The sequence below is a fragment of the Cydia pomonella genome, chromosome 2 (genome assembly GCF_033807575.1).
Source record: "Cydia pomonella isolate Wapato2018A chromosome 2, ilCydPomo1, whole genome shotgun sequence".
NCBI classification, from domain to species: domain Eukaryota; kingdom Metazoa; phylum Arthropoda; class Insecta; order Lepidoptera; family Tortricidae; genus Cydia; species Cydia pomonella.
The window spans coordinates 7793509-7804357 of record NC_084704.1 but is presented as its reverse complement, the minus strand read 5'-3'; the positions used below and the strand labels follow the sequence as shown (position 1 = coordinate 7804357).

The window sequence follows — 10849 nt, the reverse complement described above, 5'->3', positions numbered from 1 at the left end:
GCGACCAAATGCTGGAATGATATAGGCAAAGGCGGGGGGCCTTTGAGAGAGCTGAAATCCAAAAAATCATTTAAACATAGTTTTTAAAAGATTCTCCTCGAAAAACAAACCGCTGGTATTCCATACGGCTTTTTGGTCGCAGACTTCAGAATCTAACATGGTGGAGATGGCAGTCACGAGGACTAGGAGGCCTACACACTGTTCACACCCTTGCCGACTTATCTATTATCTCAGTATTATATATACACCGTGTTTTTTTTGATTTGCGTTAATTTCGAGGGTGCATTCCTGAGCTTAAATTAAGTAACTTTCTCAAAGACACCGATATTCTAATTAACTCCATTTCGGAGATAATCAATCATTAATTTTTATCTTATAAGGCCCTTACGAGCGTGTACACTTGCCTTAGGGTCTGTTTACTTATTGATTAGTATTTAGTGCGAGTTCATACATTTGCTACTAAACGTAACTACTATCTCAGACGATCGACGTTCGAAATGACATTGATATGTCACAGTTTTCAATTGTTTGGTTGAGTTAAATGTAATGCCCGTGTTAAAAAAATGCTATATGCAACATTTAGTTACTTTTTATAAAAAAAAAAATAGTAAAAAACAAAAAAAAAAAATCTTTTTTTTTGAAAAATAACTATGCCATTTAGTTTCCTTAAACGTACTTACGATACCCCGAAGTTAACGAAATTCAATAAAAACACGGTGTATATATTAGGTAAGTATACTGGGAATATTGCGAGCTTTTATACATTAAGTCGGTATCGGCATATATATTAAAATTGAATATAAAAAAAAATTATATGAGGGTTGTTTAAAATATTATTATTAAGATGTCAGTGGGTACAGGTACATAAGGTGAGTTATGATAGTGATCGGTCTTTTAAAAATTCATCTAGTGAGTAAATTTATTACCATCGGGTTCCTGTATAATATGATCGGGTAGTCGGGTATAGTACCTATTAATCAACTTTTTTTTATGAGGCAAACGAGCAGACGGATCACCTGATGGTAAGCGATTACCGCCGCCCATGGACACCTGCAACACCAGAAGGGTTGTAAGTGCGTTGCCAGTCTTTAAGATGGGAGTACGTTCTTTTCTTGAAAGTTTGAAGGTCGTATCGGTTCGGAAATACCACAGGCGACAGTTCATTTTTATGCATTGAAATAACTCTTATTAAGTGTGGTGGAAGAAAAATCTCAGGTAAATTTCTGACAGTCTTTATTGTTATTAAGTAGAAGCTAACAACATCATCAATCTGTAACATTGTATAATAATATATCAGGAATGAAGGCACTTGGCGAGTTACACAAGGCCCTAATCTCTAGTAAACATCGGTGAGTTAATGCGAGGAAGCCTCAATATTATAATACGATAAAGCAAAGGTGTTTGCCTAAAATAATGCATAACCCGTTGACTTTTACAATCCCAGTCGGACAGAACCGTCTAAACATCGAGTAAACGTCACAGCACTTGAAGCAGTCAATGGTACAGTCACGTCTGAAAACATCGACACGATCGAAGTGCCAAAAATATGTATACACGACCTTATGGCCCATATATTAGGATAGTGTAAACATATTTTTGGCACTTTGTCCGTCTCGATATTTTCAGACGTGACCGTACTATGCTTATTAAGAGGAAAGACGACGGCCGGTTTTCCATACAAACGTAGTCTCCATTTTCCTCTCTGGATATTGACATTATGGATTTTTTTTTACATAATTTGATGTATATTAACCATAGAGATATGCCCCGTTTGACTTTTTAGATTATTGTAAAAATTAGGCGCGTAAAACAGATTTCATAGAATTTTTTAAATGCTGTAACTCCTATAACAATTAAAAATTCGATAAAAATCAAACGTTCGGGCATAGCTGTAGTTGATATACAACTAATTGTGTCAATTTTTTTTTTCAATAATGTTAATATCCAGAGGAAAATGAGGACTACGTTTGTTTGAAAAGGCGATTTCGCACGGACACTTTCGTCTTAAGGACAAAATATACCCTGACCGATTTGAAGTATGTTTTATCTAGCAAACATAATAATATAAACATAAATATTCTAGTGTAATATACATCTGTGTCATATAATATGCTCTGTTCGGTTACTAGTTGAAGTTTCGAACTAGCGACAATACTAAACCGGCACATAAAGATTCCTCAATAGAAAATCGAATATAAAACCACAAATCGATCCAAGCAGGTATACAAAACATTCCGCCTTAAAGGAGGACTCACAGCAGATCAATCTGGATCTGGGCCTGAGCGTCAGGCAGTTAAATTTTGTATACAAATCACGTGATGACCGTCACCGATTACCCGTCATAGAAAACGAAGTGACGGACGCCTCGGCACCGACCCGGACCGTTCTAGCGAGTCGTACTTAAATAACAATTAACACACACCCGCATCCAAACAGCGTTCTAAGGCCTGAAGTGCTACTCGAAATATAAAAGGAAATGTAGACGATTGGGACTGTCAGTCACAAAAATTAAGTATTTTTTTTTAAACTAAATTCATAGACAAACAAAAAATAACAAAAACATTGTTTCATATAAAAATACAAAAATATATCGTGGAGCAGTTGTCTCCGTGTACTACCCGAAGGTATCAAAATAAAATAAAATCTAGATGCCTATGCAAAAGCGCGCTCTCAGCTAATTTTTTACACACTTACAGACAATCAGTCGCCTTACTAAATATATCCTATTTCTTTCATATACTTCCTGGGGTAATTGCGTCCTTGGAGCAAATGCGCTTTCTAATTACCAAAATCTGGTAAGTACAAAAGCAGGTAAGGATAATGCGTCTTCGCTGCATTTGCACCTAACCTATTCGATATTTTTGTAAGCGAGTTTCACTTATGGACGCAATTACCTCAGATGACCTTACTAAAATACAAAATATAATAATATAAAATACTTCGACTCAACATGAGTCAAGTGAAATGTTGAGTTGTCAACATTCAAAATATGAGTGAAACTATAGTTTTCAGCAACAACTTGCGTATATAAAATCATTGTATGTATACATAATATCCCAAGGCACCTGAATTTGTACTAAGGACTATGTGTAAATATATATTTGAAATAATATCTTAAATAATTAGTATCTACATTTAATTTATCTTATTTACATGGCACATGTGGCTTTGTCATATTGGAAATGCCTAGTTTTAGTAACAATAATATTTACATTTATAATCATTGAACTTAGTAAGATTTTATAAAAATAGATTATTTTACAATTTTAATCACCATGGCACTGGATTTTACATAAAATGCACTCATTCATAACCGCTTATCACATGAACAATACAGGGAATCATTGAAACAACTTACACATTTTTTAACAACCGTAATAGGCAAATTCAAATTATTAAGGATTATTAAATGTCAATATTTATTCTATAACAGCATCTGTTGTTTGTAATATACTATCAGACACACCGAGTGACAAATAACACTTTCTTAATATCTACTAATACCCATAGTTAAGGGTAGTATTCCACCTGTCCAATTTCTTGGTCCAATGTGCATTGCGCCTCACCTTCTCATCAAGCAAAATATGAGACGCAAACACACATCGGACCAAGAAATTGGACAGGTGGAATACCAATCTTAGGCACATAACGTCAAATTCCAACGGTTGCAATACAAGTTTGTACACAACCAGTCTTCGCCAAACGGATTCACACAAGGCTAATATTACCACATAAAATATTCCCATCAGAGATCTAATAAAGCATTACGACCTTGATATGATCACGTTTCCGCCATATTTAGAATGCAATATTAAACTAAATGCGTTTGTCTGTTCGTTTTTCTTGAAGCAGCTAGAAAAGTAGCGTAAAATAATATTCGCCAAGTTTACCCAGGTTTAACCAACATCATACTCGCATCTAAATTCAAAATCGCTTTTTATTGTTTCTGGAACCATGCTTCGTACCGACTACCTGAGTCAACAAGTCGTGAGCGTAAGTTATGAGCTAGCTAAGGCTTGTCTCACTACATAGACTAATTGTCAAAAATTTGAACCTAACCGGGTAGACCCGGGAGCTGAGCCTATGTGCTAATAAAACTTGTCCTCCTCACTGTCAAGGTTGTTCCTGTTATTGGGCTGGTTGGAATGCCTCCGCAGCGTTCCCATGGAGTCGTATTCGTTGGCGATGGCCTTGGGGTAGAGCTTGGGCGTGGCCGTGGTGTTGTTGTGGTTGTTCGCGTTGGAGATGTTGTTGCTTTTGGAGAGCAGGATGCCGCTCGAGTTGCCGATGCCCGTGAATGATGGCTGGCGCTTCGCTTTGCGAGGCTGAACAAATAAAAAATATACCAGTTGAGTCAGATTATTTGTACATTACTGTATGTTAACATGGTAACTGATAGGTCACTAGATAAGTTTGGCAATGGACAAATATGAAACAAAGAGGTGGCCTATCACATATACTTTTAAAAACTATATTTCCATAAACAATGTTTGGCGGGAAAACATTTACTTTCTTTTTAAATCTACTTATTAAAAATAAATTTAAACTTTGTATGAAATGAAAATGTTGTATAAAATATTCGTAAATCGTCTTAAGCCCGCGCCGACATTTCTTTTTTGTTTCATATTTGTTTATTGCAAAACTTGACCTGACCTATATACTTAAATAAAATAAAAAATACGATTTTTTTTCTGGCTAACGAAGTTATCGCACTGATGCGTATCCGCACACCGCACCGGTACAAGTATATGAACGAGATAGCATCATGCACGTATAATTACACATACATAATAAATCTATAGCGAATACTCGCTCGCACACTGCAGCGACATGTCTCAAGTGAAAAAATATTAAGATTCAAATTAAAATACTCACAACGTCTTTCAGCGGGACTGTGACATAGCTGTTCTGCTTGGCCGTAATATAATGTGGGCTTGAAGGAACACGAGTTGACCGTCGCCACGGTAAGCGGGTACCGCGTCTTTGGAAGTATATCACGCCCGCCAAGCAAACTAAGCAGCCTGAAACAAAAAGAAGTTCATTTTATAGGTCAGAATCTGAATCAAAACAGGCAAGAAACCCTTAACCCTTTGAACGCTTAATGTCATAAACACAAACATCACTCAAACGCCAAGGTCCCTGGCGCAAGCGAGCTGTAAACCCTCGAAAGTGTAAAGGTTACTTTGACAGTGTCCGCCATAACACCTATACTTGTCCTTGGCGCTATGCTATGGGCACGACTAGTAACGATGACTTTAAGTGTTCTTGGCGCTCAAAAGGTTAAACGCGCGAATAAGTTCGCGTTCAAGTTGTAAACACATTCGATAAATTAAATATCATAAATAAAAAATTGTTACAAATATCGCTCAATATTATTTGTATTTAGAAAACCAGCACGAAAACAAAGAATTAATTTCCGATACAAACAATGGCAACTAGGTAGTTTAAAAAAATGTGGTCAAGATTGTGCCCTTAACCAATTTATGTGTTCCATCCTTGTCAAGGGGAGTGCTAACCGTCTCTCCTTTCAATAGACACGGGCTATAACAGTTCGTATTTTCTTATATACTAACTCAAATTAAAACTTCAATAGCGCGTTTTATGGAATTCGTAAAAAAAGTTAACAAATACACAAATATTATGTTACTTTTGTGCATACGGTACAAGAGTAGGGCTCTAAGAATTAAATAAAGATATTATCCAAATTGAATATAGTTCATATTGGCGAAAAATCTGGATCATAACTAAATTCAACCTGACTTGACTCGCTAGCGCCATCTATCGATAGTGTTGCGCAACTGATACAGTGAAGGTCAAGAGCACAGGCAAATAGATTACCTACTTAGACATGCACAACCAACATTCAGCATGAATAATGTCATGTGTGATTTAACTATTTTACTTAGTACAATTAATGTCACATTAATTGTATCGAAACAATATGAAAAATTTTGCTGATCGTAAAACACAATAAGCTCTACTTATAATAAATGTAACTAAAAAAAACCCACGCAGTGCCATTTTTAACCAAAAGGGTATTGTCGGTGACAATAAGGCCCTATTTCCATATAGCTTCAATTTGAAATCAACCTTATCGACAACCGACCGACAATGAGGTACTTTTTGGTTGAAAGCGTCTCAATTTACGGTTTTATTTAGAAACGTCCGATAAATATTTAGTAATACACCCAAAACATTGCACTAGACGTTTATTGGCCCTATATAATATGTACGAGTATACAGACACGAATAACTATTAAATAGATAGTTTTAAAAACTCTATGGTATATTATGCCAACAACATCCATTTTATTCCAAAAAAATGCCTTACATAATTTTGGAAAACAGTTGATAATGTTCAAACTGCTGGATTGATTTCTATGAATTGGCATCAAACATAATATGTTTAAATATAATTATAACACCCATCTTATTGCGGGGGTTAAAAATAAATGGTTTTTATTTTCTGCTCTCTCATTGGGAATATAATGAAGTCTCTCATATTGTGAACCTAATGCCATAACAAAAACTTACCCATAACGAAGGCGGCTACAACGCAGCCAACAATGCCTCCTACGCTGAGCGAGTCTCCCGCCCTCACGAACGACGCCATTTCGACGCTGTCGCTGTACGCGGGCAACGCGTATAGTTCTGTGAACAAACATGTCGATAAGCTACTCGGATTTTATCTTTCGTACTTATAATAATAAATAGCACCATCTAGAGTCTGTGCGGAAAGAGAAGAGTCATGGAATGTATGGGGCCCAATACATTCCACGACTCATCTCTTTCCGAACAGACTTTACAATACCGACTACTTTACGGTTACTTTTTTTATTCATTTTCTTTTCTCTGAAAATCCACTCTCTCAAATTCTCAAGTAAATTTTGATAATAATCAATTGATGTTTCCATGCGTGCCAAGGAAATTTGCAAAAACGAGATGCAGCTCGGTCTGTTAACACATTCACCGCTAAGCTATGGTCGTAGCGCTACGTCGTAGCCGATAACATTGATTTCCCGGTATGTAGCGGAAATGTTTCGTAGAGGGATAACGACAATGTGTCGTGATTAGCCCTGATTTGCCTTAGACAAGGCTCATCTTTACAAACCTATTTGCTTTGCGCAGCACTTTTTTTTGTGATATAGCTCGATACAGTGTGGCGTTATCAAGAAATGATATGTTATCTTCACACATGAAAAAGGATTAGTTTAAACGGGCCTCATAGTTGGTACACTTGGTACAGTACATTACTAACCATTGCTCATGTCGTCGTGGTCGCAGGGGGCCACCTGCAGCACGGCGCCGGCGCAGGCGCCGCTGTCGCAGCTGCGTCGGCGAGTCCGTTCGTTATTTTCGCACTCGCTCCATTCGCCCCACGAGCTCCAGTTACCTTCCGATTCTGAATAAAAAAACGTAGGCATGTACTGGAACTTTACAATCTGGTATTTCCAAGCATTATTTACATCAGCTAAGGGAGAAGGGAGGCGCTCTATGAATTAGATATAAAAAAAAGTCATATAATTCGACTCACCTCGATTACAAGATGAAACATAAGACAACTCGCAATAACCGGTAGTAATATGGTGTGGTTTATCCTTACATACAATATTTACAAAGTTGAGATCTAAGGATGAATATGAGCTGTGTAGAGTTTAATGGTCTATGATGCAACTCATTAGTCTAGATCATAGCGTAGCATTTTAAAAGTAACCTAGCACTTCTTAAACACTTCTTTATGCGGTCGTCTTTGGTGCCAGCGAAATGTCAAAATAAGTGAAACAGTGCGTAAGGCAGGCCGTAGTAGTCGAGTACCTGCGCACGGCAGCACGCAGACGCGCGTTTCGAGCGCGGCGCCCGCGTCGGCGCAGCCCTCGCGCGAGCGGCACGTGCGCGTGCGCGAGCGCCGCCCCGCCGAGCCGCAGCCCGAGCTGCTGTCGCCGCCCGTGCACGGGCTCCACTCCGACCAGCACGACCATTCACCTGGAACAACGTCAACCTGTAGCTCTATCGCACGGCTCGAGGATTGGTGAAATTACTATGGTTGACTGCAGACTGCGAATCAAGGGAAATTTATGATCGCTAAAAAGAAAAAAAAGGTAAAATTAACTTTATTAGTTTTAAATGGACGATTTTAGTAACCCACACGAAAGGATCTTAAGCGAACAGTGAATATTTAGTAGAGATACCGGAACAGGCGTGCACGTTGCAGGCGCGCAGCATGTCGGGCGCGCCGGCGCAGGGCGGGCGGCGGCAGCGGCGGCGCCGCGCCTGCTGGCCGCCGCCGCACGGCGCCGAGCACGCGCCCCACGCGCCCCACGGCTCCCAGCCCGCCTCGTCCGCCGCCACGCACGCTCCCAGCGGGTCGCAGTAGCGCTCTTCTTCGCGGGCTAACGTCAGCTGCTCGGGGAAAACGAACGTGTTCATAAAACGACCGATTTGTTTTCATTTGTAAATAGACGGTTCCGATGTCTGCCCGCGTAGCCAACGTGCCTATCGTTCACGCTCCGTGGCGAACGAAACGCAACTGTCACAGTCGTACTAATAAGGAAGAGTGATAGAGAGAGACGACTACGATACGCTACGGAGCGTTAACGATTGTAACGTTGGCTACGCGGCCGGCGTGGCGGATTCGTCCGATAAAGATGGCCCTTTGCTACGCCGGCGTACGTTTAGAACAAAACAACGGTCGGCATAAATACTTACGAGTATCTCCTCGAAAGCTATGCGTTCGTGTAATATAGAGAAACTTGCGTTTAAATTACATGTCTGAATAATTTTAAATTACCTATGTACTTACTTTTACTTGTTCCGGAGATGGCGCCTTACATGAAAATTTAAACCTCTTCTCGGTGTAGCTACCATCCGAGGCATTACCTGTAAAAATAAACATGGAATATTAAGTTTTAGATTGCCAGCATTTGCAATGGACATATCACGTACGGGGAAGTTTGATCAGATGAAGGAACAGAGAACAATAACAAATCTTATAGTGTGCACCTAATAGCCACAAACCGCTAATTTGCCATCTATTGTAAGTATATTAAAACAACCGTAGACCAGGAAACAATTATGAACAGAAACGACCACTATATACCACCCAGAGGCAGAAGCATTCTTACTTCAACTTTCCTACAAGCTACACATACTGCACACCTGACAATCTACCTTCCCCTCTCTCTGTCTCCTGTAGAGTATTCCTCCTTAAACTAGGTGTCGCTAAATGAGAATCAGTTACCCGGTATCTGCACCCAGGGCGTCCAGGCGGCGGCCTTCCTGAGCTCGCAGGGGCGCAGGTCGCAGGGCTGGCGGTCCAGCCGGGCGCCGTCGCAGTCGGCGCCGCCGTACTTGGGCTCGGGCTCGGCGCAGGCGCGGCGCCGCTCGCGCCAGCCCGCCGCGGGCCCGCAGCCCGGCCCGCCCGCCGCCGCGCACGCCGACCAGGGGCCCCACGCCGACCAGCCGCCGTCCACGGGGGCTAGCGCTGGATCTGAAAAACAAACATGGTACACATACTTGGTAGGGTTATCGCAACAGGTTGTCTAGCGCGTGGACAACACAAGTGTCTTCATTTTTTTGAATTAGGAAAGGGATACCCTTTCATTTTAGAGGTATCTCTGAAAGGGTAACTCCTTCCTAGAGCTAAGTCAAGTGAACGGGTGAGCAATTCAAAGGGAAAACCAATAGTTGGGGCTATTCGTTAAATGACAGCCATTTTAAGGGTTTTTTTCTAGGAAGGGGTGGACGGGTCCTTGATCGAGAATCGGCTCCACGCTTTTTCACCCGGTAAGGTAACGTTCCGTTGACGAGTTACATCGCCAACATCAACTATGAGCAATAATAGTTCTGCGTATCAAAAACAGCATTGATATTATCAACCACGAGCAAATGAGAACATTTTTCAACGACTCGAGTTGAGAATGTGCGTGTCCGTATGCAAAAATATAAAATATGTCACTGACCGGGACAGGGCGGCAGGTTGTTGCAGTAGAGGTCGTGGGTGTCCTGGCCGACGCACACGCGGCCGCCGTGCCGCGGCTCGGGCGCGGCGCAGGCGCGGCGCCGCGACTTGACGGCGATGCCGCACGAGGCCGAGCACTCCGACCAGCCCGACCACGCCGACCAGCCGCCGTGCACCGTGCAGTTCGTTACGGATATGCTTGCGCCTGGAAGCAGATCAGAACAGTAAAACCCCGCTGAAACATCAACATGCCGCGGCCGTCGATAAAAAGGTACTAGTTTTGGTTCACAGCGTAATAACAACTTTTGTAAAATTTAAAAACAAACAAGTAAGCAACATTGATACGATATTTTTAGCCAAAAAAAACGTGAATCTCTAGACTAGTAAATGACCGATTTAGGACGCGCAATATTTAAAATTCACTATTGAAATGCTATGTTACTGCTACCATTATTTCTGTTAATAGATGCATAATTAAATGAAATAGTATCAAAAACACAGACATTTCATGTATTTTAATTGTTACCTTCACACTTCCGTCCGCCGTTCACCGGTTTGGGGTTGTCACATTTTCTCGTTCGACACATACACATGTCGGGTTTCTCGTCACCATAGACAGAGTGCGACGTCCCGTCCTGCATACAAGGTTCCCATTGCGACCACGACGACCAGCCACCGTCCACTGCAACAATAACAACACTTGAATAATTGGAATTTATCGAAGGCCACCCCAAAGATCTAAACAACGTTCTCCGTTCGTTAGGGGTCATCCATTAACTACATCACACGAATTTCTAAGCTTTTTGACCCCTCCAGGGGGGGGGGGGCTTGTCACACTTAGTTGTTACAAAAATTGTTACTCAACTGTACAGCAAACTTGAATGTAAATGA

At 40.9% G+C, this 10849-nt stretch overlaps 1 protein-coding gene and 1 non-coding gene across 2 annotated transcripts in view; both read right to left on the bottom strand.

Moving 5' to 3' along the window:
- Window positions 1-1216: 1216 nt before the first annotated feature.
- The window catches only part of LOC133532786 (semaphorin-5B), a 33723-nt gene continuing 24090 nt past the window's right edge, over window positions 1217-10849 (bottom strand). Inside the window, exons 11-20 of the mRNA XM_061871635.1 lie at window positions 10485-10640; window positions 9960-10163; window positions 9239-9487; window positions 8801-8877; window positions 8190-8400; window positions 7816-7983; window positions 7259-7402; window positions 6535-6651; window positions 4876-5021; window positions 1217-4325 (exon numbers count right to left, since the gene is read on the bottom strand). Coding sequence (XP_061727619.1) covers window positions 4089-4325; window positions 4876-5021; window positions 6535-6651; window positions 7259-7402; window positions 7816-7983; window positions 8190-8400; window positions 8801-8877; window positions 9239-9487; window positions 9960-10163; window positions 10485-10640 — 1709 coding nt within the window. The 3' untranslated portion in view covers window positions 1217-4088. The remainder of the gene's footprint in view (window positions 4326-4875; window positions 5022-6534; window positions 6652-7258; window positions 7403-7815; window positions 7984-8189; window positions 8401-8800; window positions 8878-9238; window positions 9488-9959; window positions 10164-10484; window positions 10641-10849) is intronic.
- On the bottom strand, window positions 5447-5538 carry LOC133515659 (U6atac minor spliceosomal RNA). The gene has a single exon (XR_009799058.1). It is a non-coding gene; the product is annotated as a U6atac minor spliceosomal RNA (small nuclear RNA).